The sequence below is a fragment of the Podarcis bocagei genome (genome assembly GCF_964188305.1).
Source record: "Podarcis bocagei genome assembly, chromosome: 3".
Taxonomy (NCBI): domain Eukaryota; kingdom Metazoa; phylum Chordata; class Lepidosauria; order Squamata; family Lacertidae; genus Podarcis; species Podarcis bocagei.
The window spans coordinates 14,448,239-14,467,706 of NC_138127.1; the positions used below are offsets into that span (position 1 = coordinate 14,448,239).

General features: G+C 43.3%; 2 protein-coding genes and 2 long non-coding RNA genes across 6 annotated transcripts in view; 3 read left to right on the forward strand and 1 right to left on the reverse strand.

Moving 5' to 3' along the window:
- TAF1B (TATA-box binding protein associated factor, RNA polymerase I subunit B) overlaps window positions 1-5,812 on the forward strand; it is a 35,087-nt gene extending 29,275 nt beyond the window's left edge. The window contains exons 11-16 of one of the 2 annotated variants that reach the window (XM_081187152.1): window positions 580-626; window positions 1,892-1,982; window positions 2,558-2,628; window positions 3,328-3,544; window positions 3,707-3,812; window positions 5,471-5,576. In XM_081187152.1, coding sequence (XP_081043278.1) covers window positions 580-626; window positions 1,892-1,982; window positions 2,558-2,628; window positions 3,328-3,544; window positions 3,707-3,791 — 511 coding nt within the window. In that variant the 3' untranslated portion in view covers window positions 3,792-3,812; window positions 5,471-5,576. Of the gene's footprint in view, window positions 1-579; window positions 627-1,891; window positions 1,983-2,557; window positions 2,629-3,327; window positions 3,545-3,706; window positions 3,813-5,470 lie in introns of both variants that reach the window. The other variant, XM_081187151.1, reaches the window with a different exon arrangement.
- A 15-nt stretch (window positions 5,813-5,827) lies between these two features.
- Window positions 5,828-6,923, forward strand: LOC308583334. The gene is made up of 2 exons (XR_014006165.1): window positions 5,828-6,269; window positions 6,450-6,923. It is a non-coding gene; the product is annotated as an uncharacterized lncRNA (long non-coding RNA).
- Window positions 6,924-12,058: 5,135 nt separating this feature from the next.
- Window positions 12,059-17,354, reverse strand: LOC308584489. The gene is made up of 3 exons (XR_014006832.1): window positions 17,176-17,354; window positions 14,089-14,337; window positions 12,059-13,963 (listed from the first exon to the last, which is right to left on the reverse strand). It is a non-coding gene; the product is annotated as an uncharacterized lncRNA (long non-coding RNA).
- Window positions 17,355-17,485: 131 nt separating this feature from the next.
- GRHL1 (grainyhead like transcription factor 1) overlaps window positions 17,486-19,468 on the forward strand; it is a 68,506-nt gene continuing 66,523 nt past the window's right edge. The window contains exon 1 of one of the 2 annotated variants that reach the window (XM_081189095.1): window positions 17,486-17,647. In XM_081189095.1, coding sequence (XP_081045221.1) covers window positions 17,628-17,647 — 20 coding nt within the window. In that variant the 5' untranslated portion in view covers window positions 17,486-17,627. The remainder of the gene's footprint in view (window positions 17,648-19,468) is intronic. The other variant, XM_081189094.1, reaches the window with a different exon arrangement.

The window sequence follows — 19,468 nt, forward strand, 5'->3', positions numbered from 1 at the left end:
TCCAATTTGCTTTAAGCTGTTTTTGATGTCGTATTTTAAATTTTTGGAATCCTATGGCTAAGGAAGGGTAGTAAATCATCCTCATCCTTGTAATGTGGAGGCAGAAAAGGGTGTGTTTCAAGCAGCGAGGGTTGTAACACTTGTGTTGTGTTGATCACATGAGTGTCCATGTCAGTGCTGAAACCCATCCCCCCCCCAACCAGATGACAGTAGATTCTTGTATGAAGATGTTCCATGTAAGTAAAGCCCAATGGTGTCATGACCCTGGGGTCCGACTTCCCCTCTGGGGGATGAGGCCAAGGATTTGGAGAAATAATTGGAGGGTAAGGGTCTATATCCTGCAGAGCTAGCCACGATGGTCCCCAGTTATCCGAGAACTCCAACATAGGAGGAGGCCATTCACATGGGATGAGCAAGGTTTGAACCAGCCCTTACAATTTTAAATTTTTAACCTAAGAGATAAGGCCTTTGGATTCATTAGAGTGGCTCAGATTTTAAATATGCTTGAATAGTTTGAAAAAATGGGGACCATGTTTTCAATTTTAAAAAACCCTCTGAATCTGTTGGATATATTTTCAGGTTACTAGCAGACTATGCCGAAGAGAGAAACAAAAGGAAAGAAGAAGGTACCAAATACTTTAGAAGAAGCTTATTATAAGTTTTGCACTGCCAACTATATTTTAAGATGCTAGCGTACATGCAAGACAGTCGTGGAAGCTCTTTCAGTAGAGTATGTGAATTGAAAAGAAAGTGTAAGTCATACGAATGTATGAAAGAGCTGCCCAAATCTACATGTGAAAAATGAGCTTTTTATATTTGCATGTGGCTTCCTAGCAATACCTGAATGACTGTAGTCTCTTAATTTTTAGATGCAGAGGTTGCATAGCAAATGATAGAAACTGACAAAGGCTCAGTTTCCAGAAACTCAAGTGCAGATGTAAGATAGCTCATCCTTCAGTTGCTCTAAAGAGATCAGGGACCGGCTGCAGGATCACATTCTTCCTCTCCTCTGTTCCTCTCTGTCCTCATGCCTGTTGCCCTCACGTTTCCCAGCTGGCTTTAGCCTTCTTTAAACCTAACTAGTTTTCTGTTAACTTGGGTAGATCATTGCTGTATTCCCAACTGTGTAGTAATGATGTGGTCAGCAGTAGATCTAGTCCCTCAAATAAGTCTCACAAGATGGTGTAAGGCAGATCATTTGCTTTGAATCCCTCCTCCCTTGGAAAACATCCAAGAAGAATTGGATATCTGTTCATACAAATATGCCTTTAAAGCTGGATATCCTAGAATGCTGAAAAACGAATGCAATACTTTTAATCGCAGCTTAACGAGAGTCAGTATAGTGTGGTGTCAGTGTTAGAAACTGAGATATGAAAGCTAAGAGCTAAATGGCATCTTAAATGGCACCTAGGCTAGGGATGCAACAGCCTAATGTCCAGGCACGTTTTTTTATAACAAGAATACAAAGCTGAAAGTGAATGAACTGCAGCTAAAAGATTATGTTCACTTTTCACACTGTCTAGTCCTTCTCCTGCCCACCCCCCTAATATTCTTAAGAGGGTCTCTTCTCCAGTCTTCAGAGAGTAGCTGGAAGTGGGGAGGCAGAAAAAAGGTCCTCCTTTCCTTCCGCTCTGCAGTTTGAATCTGAAATCTTAGGCGCAGTACTGTACCCAGAGCTCAGGAACCACTCGCGCTAATGAAATTCCCTGTCTCAAAATGTGCCTAGAACAGTGGGCGTTTCGAACCCTGCGTGGTGTATGTGGAATTTGATGTAGAGCTTTCTTGGTCTTCTCTTATTTTGCGCAGAAATAACGAGGCCACGCTGATTTTAAATTCATTGAAAGAAGGATGGAATAAAAGTTACAACTTAATTCGTTCATTTTCACTATAGGCTGTCCAGTGTTTGATATTCGGAAATGGTACCTAGTTGTAAAGAATGCTCTGGATGTGGAGCAGAAGAAATTTAATGAAGGAAGAATCAGGTGTGGTGTTCATAGACTGACAGTCTCTGATTTGGGTTGGAGAAATTAAAAGGGTGTGATAGCAATGGGCAGTACCTGAAGATACGAATTAAAGTGGGTAGACCCATCTGTAATGTCTTAGGAAATCTCTCTTTGTAAATGTTTTTGGTGGGTTTTTCTTTTTACTTCTGATACCATTGCTGACATTTATTTATTTATTTATTTATTTATTTATTTATTTATTTATTTATTGTAAAAGGAATGGGAGGAATATTTTGAGGAATGTATGGGGAAGGCTTCTGTAGAAAGTAGCCTTGGTGGAGAGATGATTAAGCTCTGGTGGGAGGGGTTTTAGCACTACACTGCTATTTCCCCTAAGTAGCTGCAGTGGTATTAATGGAAGATATTTCACTTTTGGCATTTTTGGGGTGAATGGTGAAACCAAACAGGTGATTGTATTCAACTGTTCTATAACAGGTTTAGATCATAGTTAAGGATATGGTTGTTGTGACGATAATCCACCGTGTGTTGTCTTATCTTTCCTCCACCCCCAAATATTTCTTTTTTCTTTTTCTTTTCTTTTTTTGCATCTTCAGACATTTATGGAGATGTGAGAAGCCACTATTGTTTTTTGTCCACGAAACATATGCTTTCCTCAAGAAAAGACGTAAGTGATTCCCTCTTCCTTTCCTCAAACATGACTCTTCCCCCCTCCCCATAGGTTGAATTCAGTTCTTAAGAACCTGGCCACATCTGAGGCATAGGGAGAAAGGGGACTGGGATTCTCAGTTTGGCAAGGAAGTAGGAACAGAACTACCATCTGCCGTTAAGCCTTACACGGCTCAAATATGTAATATTGAGCCATTCTCCCAGAAAGCATTTTGGAATATTCTTGAGGCCTTCCTGACTCTGCTTCCTGCGCTGTAAATATGGTAGATTGACAGGTGCACTCTGGGAAAAGAGAGGAACCTGACAAAGACAATGCTAGAGTTCCTTTCAGAAAGAAAGAAAGAAAGAAAGAAAGAAAGAAAGAAAGAAAGAAAGAAAGAAAAGGCCAGCAGGCCACACTCCTCTTTTTCCATATGTCAGTTCTTCCCATGTGATGTGTACAGCTGTTGGAAATTATTTAAACTTTCCATTAAAGTTCCTGTCATGAGACACCCAAATTCTTCAAGAAGATGCTACGTTCTGATAATTTTTTTACTATCACCAAAATTACTAAGGTTTTTGGAGAATAACTTATATTCAGCATTTGGGTGTGCCTTGTGAAGTTTGCTTCCTTTATAAAAGTCCTCCAGCCTTTATTTCTTTCTGAAACAGCCTTTAAATTTTTTTGTGGCTCATTGTTACATTTCGCTTTGTACAGAAATGGTAGTGGACCTTCAAAGGCAGTTCCGAACACTGTCTGGTTCTGTGGAACCTGCTGAGAAGCGGAGCCCCTCAAGTTTCCAGCTAAACTGGACTGAGGAAATAGATTGTTTCCACGGGCACAGCCTGGTTGGGATTTTGCAACCAAAAGGCGACACATTAACAACTCTGAACAGAAAGTATTGGTTGTGTACGACTGCACTGTGCAAACGGAAGTAAGTGTTTGACATCCCTGTAGAAAATGTGTTCTAAATGTGTTAGCGTTTGTGAGAAGAAGACTTGTAGAATGTGTTGACTTGAATATAATAATACTAATACTAATACTAATAATTTATTATTTATACCCCGCCCATCTGTTACATTTTGCTGCCTTTCAGGTATCCTACATTTTTGCCTTTTTTGTTATTATTCATCACCAGTTTGGAAGAAAGATGCAGTATTATGAACAAGAACATATGGTAGAGGACATTAAAGTTTGCTTAAGTATAGAGAGACCTAAAAGATTTGCATACATGCTACTTTATTGCTGGAAGGAGAACAGAATTCATGCATTCAAGTAATGATTCTGGCTGCTGAAAAATTTAATGTGCTGCTTTTTGCCAGTTCTGTAGTGTTAGCTGTGTTGTGTCGGTGTCAAACCTTTATTTTAAATCAGATTAAAATGGGATCCTGAGTAGCCTTTCCTATGGTCAGTACCACTATCATTCTTGATTGTGGCTACGTCAGATAGAGAGATTGGTTCAGGGTACAATATAGAGTAAGCACTTACAAAAAAACCTTATTGGGTAGTAGACCTAACCACATGAAAAGGTAGTCAGTAGCCTGTGGCTATGTAATAAACCCAGATTACCTAGTTCCTTTCTTTCTTGCATTTCTAAGTGGCCCAGGTGTTGGTCACCTCTGTAGTACGCACTTAAAACTACCAACCTGTAAAGCTTTTAACCATATTCCATGGTTAAGAGATCAGAAGAAGATTTTAGAATTGTGAACCTCATTTTTGGAAGAAGAACCAAAAGGTCTTTTTTGCTTAAAAAGATCAATTATATATACTTCTAACATCCTCTTGTAATTTTCCACATAAGTTAGAACCAAGAGAGACACATTTGGACTCTGGAAACGTTTGCCAAGAGAAACTTCCTTCTCCTAATTGACAGAAGCACGTTTTCCTTACTTAGTTCTTAGTACTGGTTTTAGTCTGGTACTGCTCTTAAACCGATGCCCAGTATATTCCAGGGGCTAGAAAGCTGGAGATAGGTGTTTGTTTCATCTTTTGTATCCTGTCGTTCTATCAGCAAGAATCAAAGTGACTTCCAATGGAATAAGACAGCGTAAAATATCATCTAGGAAAGACTTGTGCAAGTGAGCTTCCTTTCTCCTCTCTTCTTCCCTGCAGCCTATCATGCACCCTCAAATATCATGCACCCTAAGAGTCTGCCCCCAGATGCTTGGGTGGCCCTGTGAAGCAAATTTTGGGGTCATGTGGGGAGAGGAGAGGAAGGAGAAGTCCTGTTGTGTCATCAGATTGCTGCTGCATTGGATACAGCCCCTTACTTCTAATTCAGGCCCACAAACAGTAGCACTGTGGCTTCTTAAAACCCAAACAGCTTGGAGTCTGCTGTGCACACACACACACAGCTGTTTACGTAAAGCAATCGACTACATAAATCTGGGTGCTCATGATGGTTGGAAGAGCGAAACCAGCAAATTTGCACAAGAGTTATTGAGTGCAGCTTGCCATATGTAGCAAACTCTTTGCCGTTTATATTTTGAGCAGCTCCCACGCCACACATTCCACTGCTTTGTGTGAACAGGGCTTTAGAATGGGTTTCTTTAAAAAGTAAGAATCGGGTTCAAGGTCTTCCGCGTTTGTGAATTCTTTGTACGACCATGCCTAAGTTTCTGTCTCTTTGAGAGTGAGTCGCCTATCTTTAAAGCAGGGATCATGAGGCTCATCAGGGCTGTTCACAGAGCAAGCAGAGCAAACACTTACAAAACACTTTGCAGATTACAAGTGCTGTCTATAAATGCTTAGCTGTAGTGGTACAAGAGCTTGAATAATGATAGGATGTGTACCCGTTTTTCTGGATGTTGTAATTTGGAATAAATTTGTGGGCTGTTTTCTATTTTCCCCCCTTTTCTAGGGCGTGTGGTCATTTGGCATACTTTAAAGAGTCAAATTTTCCTCATTCCTACCAGTTTGTTTTAAATCTGTTCTCCTTCATCCTGCGGGTGAAGCCCTCTCTCATCCATGAAGAAGTCTGTGCGATTGAACATAAACTCTTCTATACAGAACTTCGTAAAAAATCCATACTCTCCAAAGTTTGAAAAGGTGGAAAGCTTTAAAAACCAAAGACTTATCTCAAGAGAGCGAAGGCCTTCAGTAAGTGCAATAACCTATACGGAAAATTCATACTCATTAAGTGAGATTTACTGACATCATCACATTAAGACAGATGCAGCTGCTCTGCAATTTGTTTGTACTTCAGATGCACTTGTTCGTACTTCAGATGTCACGTTTCTAGTCCAGCTACCACAGTTTGTTGGAGCAGAAACAAATGCCGCGTTGGGCTGCTTCATACGAAAATACTTTAAATCAGTTTCTCGTTTGCATCCAGACTGGGAAGCTTTTATTGCAAACCACATTTATTAGATTGAGAATGCGATGTCTGAATTGGACCTTACAGTTTGTTGCAGGGTGGGTGATAATGTGATCCACTGAACTAAACACTGTTTTCCCCCAGTGATATTGTAAAATTTTCAGGTGTTTTTATACATTTTGAACTTCTTGTTCGCTATTGTAATAACAAAAACATATTGACATATTTTGAAATAAACCTCTCCTTTTTTTCAAATGAAGTTGCCATTTAGCTACTTCCTAATGCTGTGATCCTACAATCTGATGGTACCTTACTGGTTTATCAGTGGAGTTGGCTGCTCCCAGTGGCGTAGCGTGGGGGGTGCAGGGGGGGCCGGCCGCACCGGGCGCAACATCTGGGGGTTAGGGTTAGGGGGCGCAAATCCACGGGTTAGGGGGATGCAAAGTACTTGCCTTGCCCCGGGTGCTGACAACCCACGCTACGCCACTGGCTGCTCCATGAGGCAGAGAGCCATCTGCTTCAGGTGGCAAGTTCTGTGTTGCTTAACATTGTATTGCCTCCACACCCCAGTTTAGAATAGGAGGGGAATCCACTTTGATTTTTTTATTTTTAACCTCAGGTGCTAAAATGTATTGATTGGGCTTGCCCCTTTGTGGAATTCCTTTAGTTCTTTGGAGATTTGTAATGGCATAGGAATGTAGCCTAATAGTAGTGAATAAAACATATTATTGCGTAAATCTCCATTCCTGTTACAGTGAGCATCTTACCTTTAATCCAGCCCAATCGTAAAGCCAGCTAAGTGTAGTTGCAGCTTTGAAAGCCAAAGTTCTTTGCCTGTCTGCATCAGCAGTGTGTTGTCTCTAATGCTTCAAAGAAGTAAGGTTCAGTGCACCATTCCTGTTGACATTTTGGCTTCATTGGATGGTTAAAACAGAACGCTTTGGGGTTGCTGTTGTTTTTTGCCTTTTTCACAATAAAAAAAACGTGATCGACTTGAGTGAATGAATAATACAGGTAAATGAGTTTTTGTGTAGCGATACTACCTCTGCATTGATTAGGCACCTGCTACTAATCTAAGCCGCAATTCACCCCTTGGATCTCTTCCCCCTTGCTGTTGCTTGACCTCCATAATACGTGTTAAGATTGACAGTTGGCAATCAGGTTCCACCTTCCAGAATGTTTTAAGTTGCGCAGAGAGAAGATAAGCTGTTGGCGCACTGCAGCAGCTAAACTGGACACCTTCCTCTGCCCCACCTGCAATAAAACATGTCTCTCCCATATCAGTCTCTACAGCCACAGCAGGCGCTGTAAGTCTCTAATAGTTTGACTTTACCCCAGAAGACGCACTTTCCCAGTGTCTCCAGAGAAAGACGGATGCCAACAGTCCTCTAAATGCCTAGCACATTTAGGTGCTGTACCTTTAAAGGTGCTATACCTTTAAAACAGCATTACGCCTAGATGGATCAGTCGGCACTTAGTCACTGTAATCATAGCTAACAGGCTTGTGAAGCATAGCAGCGCCTGATCTTTACTGAAATGAAGTTGTGCTGAGCCTGGAACACAAATGCTTTGAGTCCACTCACCATTAATGCCGAGGTGCAATTGCATTTCTCAAGCAGACAAATGGGGTTGGATATCCCAAGGGTAGGGTGTGTGTCTCTAAAACAACAGCTTTAACTACCTCGTCTGCTTGTATTTAAGTTGCAGCTCCTCTTCTCTTCAGCAAAAATAAATAAATCAGCATTTTATCTGTAGTCCTTTTTTTAAAAAGAAGGGATGTTTTTTCTTTTATTATGCTCCTTAGCCTAAGGACTTCTCAGCTCTACAAAAAATACTAGATCTTCTTTTGAAAGGGATGATTTTCTCCTTTATTATTCTCCCAAGCCCAAGGATTTCTAAGCTCTACAGAAAATACTGGATCGCCTTTTGTTGCATCTGAGTATCACACAGAGCTAAATAACCAGTGATATGTGATCGCATTAGTAGGAATAGACAAACAGAGAACAATTTTGGTTGCCTTAATATTTAGGTTTTGGGTATTTCTGATTCTATTTTATTCTTGATTTGCACTGCTGTGGTACATATCTAAAGCAACAGCCATGAAGGATGATACTAATAACTAATGTTTTCTGCCAAATGTATTAATCTTAAACATTACACAACCACCTTTCCATTGCACCTTACAATGCTGTGAGTGGCGTGCTACCACTTAAAAGAATCCACCAAAAAGTGTTAAGCATTCATACAGCGCCACAAAAAGAAATGCTGCCATAAAACCTTGACAGACAAAAACAAAAGTATGGATAAAAACCTAAAAAGCAGGAAGTTAGTCTACCAAAACAATCCAACAGGGCAACCTGCAGCAATAAATCCACCATTAAAAACAACATGCAGTATCCATCTAACTTGTTGCATTGATGCAAGGATTTCTGCTTGTGCAACAGAACTCTCCATCCCCATCTTCTGCAGCTGGTACTCTAAATCTGTTCTGGGAGTTCCCCCAACCCTCTGAAGAAAATTCTGGGACGGCTTGAAAAGAAGAGGCAGGAGTTCTGTTGCAGAAACAGGAATCCTTGCACTGATGGCACAAGTTAGCCCAGTGCAAATAATCATTCAAATGATTGGCTAATCAGTTTAAACAGCTGTAAAAAGCCTGTCTGCATAAAAGGGTTTTTCAAGAGGCGTCAGAAAGTCAAAAGCGAGGGTGCTTGCTGAATCTATGCTGGAAGAGTGTTCCACGAAGCAGGACTGATAAACCAAAATTCATGACTTCTAGTAGAGACCAGTCAGGCCTTTGTTAACATGGGCGGCAACTAACAGCACGCTTCTGGGTGATCTCAGCATATATATCATTGCAGTTTAGTACATGCATTTAGTACAAAGGACAACAGGTTGTAGATTCTTTCAACTGTAGTTCTGGCTTAAAACCAGAAATAATAGAGAATAGTGCTGACAGGTAAACAGGAGTTAACTCCGCCACCAACAATTTGCCATTGGATCAAGCTGAAGCCCTTCCAGCATCCAGATCTCACAGTGGCCAATGAGATGCGCCCACAAGTACAGCAGAGCTCTCCCTACCCATGATTCCTTGCAACCTGTCACAGCCCACTGCCTCCAACACCAGATGTAAAGCTTAGCCATAGATAGCCTCACCCTAGCCTTGGTGTTCATCACTGCCTCTTATGGGAATTCCATAGTTTAACTTTGTGCTGCGTGAATAAGTGCTTTCTTTTGTCCTGAATCTGTCAACATTCTTTGGGTGGCCTTGAGTTCTAGTAGTGTAGGAGGAGAACAACTTTCTTCACACCTCTTACTTACCTTTTCTCTAAATTAAAAAGCCCCATATGTTGTAGTCTTCCTTCCCAGGGGAGTTGCTCCATCTTTGATGGAGTGCCAGTGTGGTGTAGTGGTTAAGAGCGGTAGACTCATAATCTGGTGAACTGGGTTCGATTCCTCGCTCCTCCACATGCAGCTGCTGGGTGACCTTAGGCCAGTCACACTTCTCTGAAGTCTCTCAGCCTCACTCACCTCACAGTGTTCGTTGTGGGGGAGGAAGGGAAAGGAGAATTTTAGCCGCTTTGAGACTCCTTCGGGTAGTGATAAAGCAGGATATCAAATCCAAACTCTTCTCTTCTTCTTCTTTTCTTTCAGTCACTTTGGTTGCACTTTTCCTGGCTAGGTATGGTACTCTTATTCTAAGTGGAGCCCCACTGGGCCGTGAGTGCAAATCGAGCCTGCCAGGCCACCCAGTTTGCTCCATGTGGGCATCTTTGGCCAGCTAGGCCTCGCTGTCGTTCACCTGATGCCATTAGATGAGTGAACAGAGAATAGGACATCAGATGCAGAACAGGAGCTGAGGAATAAATAGGAACTAAAAGTTTTGCCTAAGGTGTTCTTATTCCCAGTAGTCTGCCCAACCATTAGCTGACTTGCTGTTACTCTAGAGCAGGAATAGTGAACCTGTGGGTCTCTGGATGTTGTTGGACTCCAACATCCATCAGCCAACAGTTAGGGTTTATGGGAGTTGTAGGGTATGCTCACATTACCACTTGCTCCAACCTCTGCTAGTTTTTGAAGCCTCATTCACACGACATTAGCCACAACCTGTATTAATCCTATAGTTTGACAAATTCTGCTGTTATAATGCTTCCATCCTCCCAAGCCAGTTTCAGTCCAACTAAGAAACTTAAGCACATTCACTTAATGCTTATGAGTGGTATGTACATTCAAGACAGCCATTGCATATGTGCAAATGACAGCATCATGAATAGGAGTTGCAGGGAAAGGGAGGTCACGTAGATCGGGTGACCCCCCTCTATGATGTGTGCAACACCATGCAAATGTGGCTTAAAGCACGGGGGTTGTTGGGAGGGGGGAGAACCACCTTGCTGCGTATTAAGCCACAAACCTGAACATACCCATAGTCTGGCAATATCTGAAAGGCCACACATTCCCCACTCTTGCCTTAGAAATAGAGGTGCGGCAGGCGAAGGGGCCTATGCAAAGAGGAATAAAATAATCAGTGGGCTGAGAAAAGAGCACTTTGAAGAAAAGGAGGGGTGGGATAGGAAAGAATGACTGCGGTATGTTGGTCCAGAGGAGTGAGTGGAAACTTTGAAAAAGGAGAAGGCTAGAGGGAGGAAGCTGAATTAAGAAAAGAAAACAGTAGAAGAATGTACTTCAGCTGTATTGGTAAAGGTTGTGTTCAGTGTGCCCAAGATCAAAGGATTTGAAACTGTCATCCAGTTTGATAAGTTGGAATAAAGTAATAAATTAACTACCCAATCTTTTAAGAAAAAGAAACCTTGATTGCTGCTTCTCTAAACTTTGCATGAACCATTACCCATTTCAAATGATTTGAACCAGCCAGCCAAATCTGTCACTGTAGGTCCCACTCTAGACATTTATATGTCTAAAACAGGCATGCAGATATTCAGTTCCAGGAGTGTAATGGTGTGAACTGATTTTCTCAAGTGCAGTACAGCCAGAGCAGTTTCGAACTGGCTCCTTAGTTGCTGGTGTCCCAATCACACTCTAGATGCTTCCCTGGAAGCAACTGTGTGAACTCTGTCATTGATGAATCAGTCTGGTCAAAATGCTAGTAATAGGAGCAGCAACTTACTTGGTATTTTTTTTTAAAAAAAGTTTTAAATCAATTAAGAAGAATACTTACGAAATTATAGGGTTTTAATTTTTGAAGGCAAGTCTAAAAATTGCCTTGTTCTTGCTTGCTTCATTCAATCAATCACAATTCCTTTCTCCCCAGAAATAGGTTCTCTCCAACTCCTCCCACAGCCTTTAAGTTACCTGGAAAATACCTCTGCGTAGATAAGCTCCTGTCGATTTCGTTTCTGCATTTGAAATGTGAATAGGTCTTACTTCCCTTTTAATGGAGAGGCATGGAAATAGGCCAGTGAATAGGTATCAAAGTTGGTAATTAGCTGAAATGGGAAGCAGATATGGATATAGATAATAGTATCAAAGGAGAGCTTCAGGGAGATTTCTTTAGCAACCTCTCTTATGTAATGACCTGAATCTTTAGAAAAGGGCTAACTAAACCTTTGAGTGCCCCATTGACCCATGACTAACCTCTCAGGGGTCACATGTAAAAAGTGACCATAGGCAAAGTATAAAAGTGAGTGTGAATATTTTCTAAATGGACAAGACATGGAGGGAGGAATTGAAGGTCACAAAAAAAGGCTTTTGGCATCGATTTTGACCTTCTAAATTTAACCCCTTGAATTTAATAATGAATCATAAATGATAATGGGCTGTACAAAATCCTAGCCCTACTCATAATAGAACGATTGCCATTAATGAACCCAATTTAGTCATCTCTGTTAATTTCAACGGTTGTACTCGGAGTCAGACTAGCACTGGATACAACCCAATGATTTTAAAACTGCATAGAATAGCTGATGGGAAAGTCTTTTGGAAGGCTGCCCTAAGGACTGTAGTTCTTGCCACTCTCATTTTTAAATGTTGGCCTGCAACCTCTGGAAGACTGACCATGTGTGAATGCAGCCCTCAGCCCCAAAAAGGTTAGCCACTCCTGGCATCCATCTATCTATCGATCTATCGATCTAGTGACGGTCTGTTACACATGAAAGTCTCACGTGTCCATACACATTTTTTACTGTCATCATTTCATTTCCATGCTGCTTTATATTTTTAAGGGGGGAAATCCCAAAGCAGTTTACAGCCTACATCAGAACACTAAATAAAACGATTCAGAGTAAAACATTAATGAACGAAGTCAAGTATACATTCAAAGCAAGATAATGAACAGGAAACCGAAATATTATCTTAAAGTTTTCAAAATAAAACATCAGCAAATGAATATAAATGCACATATAAAGTAGCATAATTAGGAAGAGAATAAAATATTGTAAGTATAGAACGTATCTGCTGCTGTTGCTGCCAATCCTGCCAATCGTGTTTCATGGCAGCTGTGGAAGCTCAGGCTCGATGGTTCTGTACTAAGAGACAGCCATTCTTGTGCAGATGTGCTTTTGGGGTAGAGATTTCCAGGGGGGCTGGTTTGCACACCACAATAATCCCTAATTTTAAGCAGCGAACAAAACCACAGCCACCCCCCAACAATGAAAACCATGTAGAAAAATGAGGTAGCAAGACAAATGTACATCCGTCCGTAATAAAGATATATGCAGAGATATGTGGTAGCCAATGCAGTGCTGTAACTATAATCATTTCTCCAGACATTTAAATTGGTTAGACAAGATCTGCATAGCAGCCTGTTTCATGCCATGCCAGAAACAATCCAAACTTCAGCTTATTTCTCCTTACCACTTACAGTTTGTTTGAAACAAACCACAATCTGGGTTCATACGACGCAACAAACTTGTTTCTGCCACCTGTATCCCGCAGGGGGTGAAGCACATTTGCAGCTAAGCCATGGTTTAAAGCAAAAAACCATGCTTTAGCTTGCCAGGCAAACAGGACCAAAGCTCTTAAGTGGAGAGCTTAGGTTCTTCATGATTTTCCACAGCAATACTTTTGGTAACTGTTCACCTGAACGTTCCCCAAACTGCTGTCGAAAGAGATGATTTCCCAGCTGTGGATGAGTCCAACTCAAGTGGCCCGGAAGACACAGCTGCAGGAAATCACATCATGGCCAGGAGTGACTATCTTTGAGACAGATTCTGCCAACCTGGCCAACACAACCAACCTAGTGTCCACATTCTTGAAGAGTTCACATTTTGACTTGGAGCTCCCCTTGCCAGTGGTGTAGCATGGGTTGCCAGTGCCTGGGGCAAGACAAGTATGGCGTCCCCTAACCTGTGACAGCACCGGCATGGCAATTGCAGCCCACCCACCTTCCCAATCGGCCTCTGCCACCCATTTCTCCCTTTCCACATTCAATTCAATGTGGATCGCAGCCACCGGCCAAATAAGAAAAATAATAACTTTTTTTTTTTAAAAAACCCCAATATAAACAGCTCAACAAAATATGTGCCTTTCACCTGATGGAAGAAGCAGAGGCTTTGGGAGGGGAAAGAGCATGAGAGCACAATGGAACCAGGATGGGTGGCATGTGATGTGCTCCCTGCCTCTTGAGAAAGGCGCAAACTGAGGGGGGAGGGTGTGCTATTTTTTCTTTTCAGAATTTTGTGCCCCTGGTAATTTTGTGCCCAGGGCAACCACCCCTCTGGCCCCCTCACGCTATGCCACTGCCCCTTGTGCCCCTGCAAGCAGACGGAGCTGTTGTCTCATCCATTATAAGCCAATAAACAAAATGCTTTTTACCGCTTCCTCCAAAATATAAGAAGTGTGTTTGATGTGTCAGCTGCTCCAAGCTGCTCCTGGGGAAGATTATGAAGCAAGGCATTCTGTGTATGGCAATTGCCAAAGAGCAGCCTATTAACTTCTTCTCCTTCCAAATTATGAAACTTGTAACTGGATCTTATCCATGTTTATGTGAAAGAAAGTCCCACTGATCTCAACGGGGCCTATTCCCATGCCAGTGTGTGGAGGACAGAGTGCATCCCACATTCACCAGTTTATTGGTATAATCATCTGGAAGCAAATAGAGTTGTTGTTAGCAATCATTGTGAATTTCCCAAGAGCAAATTCATGTCTGACTAGGTAATGTGTTTCATTCATTCCCTGTCCCCTCCCACCTACATCTATCCATCAATTACCTTTTGTCCGGGGGGGGGGTCTTAATTAAAAAGCTCTGATACGTTGGATCCAAGCTAAATTCACCCTTCGGGCATGTTGAAGTCAATGGGATGCAGCTCATCATGGTAAACTTTCCCCATCAATTTCAATGGGATCTACGTGAGATGCCAATCCTGTCTCTGATTTGGGCAAGGTTGAGCTCTGTTGAAGTCAACAGGACTTCTGATTATAAATGTGTATAGCATTGTACAGTGAGTCTGGACCCAATCCTGCAATTTAAAAGTGATAAAGGATTAGATACCTAGTCCTACTCCATATGCATCCTTGAATCATCTTCCTCCCCCTCTTGGCAGTAGACCAGGCGCTTTATTCCAGAAGTGGGGACCCTGTGGTCACCCAGAGGTTGTTGGACTCCAATTCCCAGCATGGGCAATAGGCAGGGGATGATGGGAGTTGTAGTCAGCAACCTCCAGAGAGATATGGATTCCCCATCCTGCACTGCATCCTCATCTTTTTACGCCTTGGGAAAAGCAGCCTCTTTTAAGATCAGAGTTCACTCTTTCCTTAAGCATACTTGGGAATAAATCTGTTTTATTTTTTTTCTGCTGTTTTATGTCATTGGAATCTCTGGACTACTGCCTAGGGAGGGAGGAAGTGGATTCGAGAATGCGTATGGAGTAGGGCTCAGCGGTATCTATTCTTCTTCTTGTTTTTGTACTGCAGCTTTATTGCTTTAGTTTGAATTAGTGATACCTTGTTTTTTTCTTCAGAAAGTATAACCACTTAGATATTTTTGAAATTTTAATGGGTTTATAAATGCTTTTAATGAATTAATTAAATGATCACATGGGGATCCGCTTCCAAGAAAGTATCTGACTGTGTGCACGGCTGCACAGGATTAAGTGCTAGTGTGATCGGCGGAGCTTACTTTTGAGTAAACAGGCTGTATCGCACTTACAAATGTGCCTCACCCTACATGTTGTTGGACCTCAGCTCCCATGATTCCTGACCAAAGGCTGTGCTGGCTTAGGGGCAGATGAAAGTTGGGATTACAACAATATCTGAATAGCCACAGGTCACCTAGCCCTGGCATCAGTACCAGCTCAAGACATTTTGACACCTGAGGAAAACCACAAAATGGTGTCCTCACCCCCTCCATCCCCACCAAGGAAGGAGTGAGTGAAGATCTATGTCAGGAACAAGGCAAGGGGGAATAAAGCTCCACATCAGGATATGCTGCCCCTGCGGATCCTGCCACCTGAGGCAATTGCTTCACCTTGTCTCATAGGGGGCTGGCTCTGCGTGGCATAGTGGTCTTGGCATCCTAGCCTCAAATACAGCAAGACTTAAAAGCAAGGGAAGGTGTTTGTTTTTAAAGCCTTGCTAACTTACTCCTAGTAATTTTGTTTTCAGCTGCGCTGTTGCTTAAGAACCCTGAGAGTGAAATATATTTTAGTTACATAAATAGCCATATATCAGTTCCAGGCAGGCTTTTGAGGTGACGCCTCATAATGAGTTGGAAAGATGAGGATTGGTTGGTACTAGATCATAAGGCAGATACCCGACAGGTTAGAAAACTGCTGGACTTAATGGATTGGGGTCAGGCCAAGGAGAAGGTAGCAAACGATGTTCCAAAGGGGCCACTCTGTCCAGAATCAACTGCTTTTCCACTTCGTCATTGGATGACTGGCTTCCAAGATCAGGGAATATGAAAGCTGGAGCAAAAGCTACGTTGCACAAGACTGTTTCACCCACAGATATAACTTAAAAAACAAACAAACACAGTAATGCACAATTAATGCACACACATCTGTTTCATCATGTGCACACACGGTAGGAATTTGTGATTAACTAGCATGTCCACTTGGCTCAAGGATTTGTGGATCACACCACACTTTTCTACTCTTACTGTACCCAATACTAAGTACCTTCCAATTCTGCCAATAGTGCCAGTGAGATAGATCACACAGATATGGAGTGATGGTCCTCCCCCCATCCATATTCATTGCAAAGCTTAGAGCACCAAGTTTATTTTTTATTTTGTTTCACAAAATTTATATACCGCTTGATTGTAGCAAAATAAACGCCATATCACATTGAATGTTTGTTTGTTTTTGAACTCCCGCAATCTTCAACCTTTAAAATAAAAAACCTTTGAAAATAAAATAGGTTTGATGTTGTAGAGCAGTGGTTCTCGAAGGGTGTTGCAAGAGGGGATGGCAACTGTGGCAGTTAAGATTCAAGGGCAATCATAAAACATTTAAATATTTCAGTATAATATAGTATAGTAAAAAAAAAAAATTATTTGCAGAATATGGATGGATATATTTTCCAAATGAGAGCAAGAACATCAAGTGATACGGAGGACAATCCTAGTTGTGTTTTCCAATATATTTCTTATCTCTTAATTTGGTGTGGTGCAAGCAAAATTTTCTTCTTAAAGTGTGACCCAGAGAAAAAAGTTTGATACCCCGCCCATATCTTGCTGGGTTTCCCCAGCCACCCTGGGCGACTTACAGAACATATAAAAACATAATAAAATGTCAGATGTTAAAAACTACTCGAAATAATAATAATTTTGTAGGGTTTAGGTACACTTGTCTGAGAGATGTGAGCTACCTTAAGGAACTTACCATGTGGAAAGGCCAAGGTTTTAAACAAAATCTATAATGGTACACCATGAAGCAAAGAAAAGAGTTCAGGATGGATTTAACAAAACGATGTTTTGGGTTGTGGCAGTGGGTGGAGAAACCCACTATAGAATAAATAGCTTTATACCTATACCTGCCCAGCACTGCAAGGGACAAAATAATTATTACCATTTTTTTATTAAATTTCTATCCGTAGATCTCAGGGTGGTACATAAAAATACAATATAAAAACACGAAATATATGATAAAAGCAAGAACAAGAAACATAATCCATTAAACCTCCATCCCCCCCCAAAAAAAAAAATTAAATTGAAAACTTCATAGTCCCATCCTTTAAGTGGAACTTAAAGAGGGGGCATGGGTGTAGCCAAGGGGGGAAGCTGCTCCCTAAATCAATCAAAACCAATACAAATTTGAGGTTCTGCCCCCCCCCAAGAAAAGCCTGCCCTCCCCTACCAAAAATCCTGGCTACGCCCATGACGGCCACCCAACCTATCGGCTTGACACTTCTGGGACTAAAAGCACAACGATACTCTCTCGGCTGCCGAGGGTGAAGACACCCAACGTTCCATTTGGAACGCTGCGACACCGCTGGCTCCGCCCCCTGCCCTGCCTCCTCCAATCCGGCGCTCCGCTGGGGCGTTTCTCCGCGGGGTTCCGCCCCGCCCCGAGCCAACCTGTCCCGGCAGCCAATGGGAAGCTGGGCAGGTCCGCGATTCACCTGCGACTCCCGGGAGCCACCTGAGCGAGCGAGAAAAGCCGACAAAACCCGTTTGTGCGGCGGGCTGTGCGCTCCGTGTCCCCTCTCTCTCCCTCGCGCGCGCTTCCCATCCCCAAGTTGCCCGCGCCGCCGCCAGGATCCCGTCCTAACCAGCCGGGCCAGTTCTGCCACCCGCTGCCTGCCAGACATGACGCAAGAGTACGACAAGTAAGTGATCCAGCTGGGCAGACGGGAAGGCGAGGGAGAGGGGGTGAGTCCGGGCAGGTCCGACCGGTGCTTCTGCCCCCAACCCTCCACGCCCCCCGCCCAGACCTCCTCGCAGAGATTCCGCCCCCCCCCAGCCAACGTTCCAGCTGCTACTGCTGCTGCTACTCGTGTGCAATTGCTAATAACGGGGATCAGGGGCGGGAAGAGGGGGGGGGTCCAAAATCTGGCGGCACTGCCAGCCCCCCCCCCCCAGTGACAGGAGGGAAGAGGTGCAAGAGGTGGGTGGCTGGGCATGGGGGGAGGTCTCTTTTGGTGCTGGAAAGCTTGGTAGAGAAGGGATGACAGCTTTGCTTCTTTTCCTGTGGGGTTGTTTTTGGGGTTTTTTTAAGGGGGAAGCAGTCGATTGGATAATAGGATTAAGTTAATTCGGAGTGACTCGCCTTTCTTCAACTGCGATCAAAGCAGCAAGGGTTTTATGGCTCTCCGCCATAAGTTTACACACGCACACAAAAAGGAAAACTTTGTGGGGGTGGGATCGAGACCGGTCAAAAATGGCCCGTGCTAAAGGTCCTCGGTGTGCGTTTTGTTTTGCTTTCAAGAGAATACACTTCGATCAGGTACTCTTTGCTCCAAAAGCAACAACCTGATCGCTCTTGTCCCCTGCGTGTGTTGGCGAGCTGGATTTCCCCATCAGCTCCCAAATGCCTCCAGGCTCCAGCCTACTTGCTCTCGCCGGGCGGGGTCCCGCTCCGTAGCCGATAGTGATCGTGTGCGTCTTCGTATCTACAGCTGGGTGGCTTCTTACAGCTCAGTCGATAGAGCCTGAGACTCTTGATCTCGGTGTCGTGGGTTGGAGCCCCGCACTGGGCAAAAAGGTTCCTGTATGGCAGGGGGTTGGACTAGAACTAGATGAACCCTGGGGGGGGGGGTCTCTTCCAATTCTACGATTCTTGTCTGATAAACAGGCAAGAATCAAAAATCGAAGCTTGCTTCCCTTTCTCGGGGGAATTGAGATCTTGGTGTGGGAATCTGCATCGGGAGATCCCTGCGCAGGGATAAGAGGCACGGGAAGCGAGTTCTAAAGGGAATCTTCCAAGTAAGCGCGCCAAGGACAGTAGGATTCCTTCGTGAGGTCTCAACTCCCTTGATTTCAGCTGGAAAGGGGTCGCCCATTGAAAACACAGCAGTGGGGAGTTAAAGGCTGACTCCATCCGGCACCAAAGTTCTCCATCCATTTAGTATGCTACATTTCATTCTGTCGCCCATCATTTCGACAAGCTAGCTAGGCAGGTGTATATAGAGAGGGAGCCGTGGAAAGTTTTGGATTCCCTGACTCGTTCACATCCCTCTGCTTATGTTCTGCATACGACCTGGCCCCAATATCTCACCTGTCCCCCAGTCTGTGTGTTGCCAATGTAGTGCCCCGTCAGCAAACCCAACGCCAGCATCCCATGGCAGCCCCCAGGATCTTGTTCCGCTCTGCCCACTGAAACCAGGACTTCAAAGGTGTTCTTCTGGCCAATAGATGGCTTTCCCAAGCCTAATTGTGGCATGGGGGTGGTTTATTGGTTTGCTGGCGAGGGAAGAAGAGTTGTGGCATGTGCATGGTGCCCATGACAGTTTGGCTGCTTTGCCAGTCAAAAGCTTGGTGACTCTTGTCCTAACCAGCCTGGCGCTTGTGTTGGTTTTGTCCTCTTTCCACTTGAAGCCACAGCTGAGAAGAATTTTGGCTTTGAAACTTGACTCCTCGGCTGGTCACTCTCATCTCCTCCTCCATCTCCTGTGTGGGGAAGACTCACTTGTCTGTCAGGAGGAGCCACA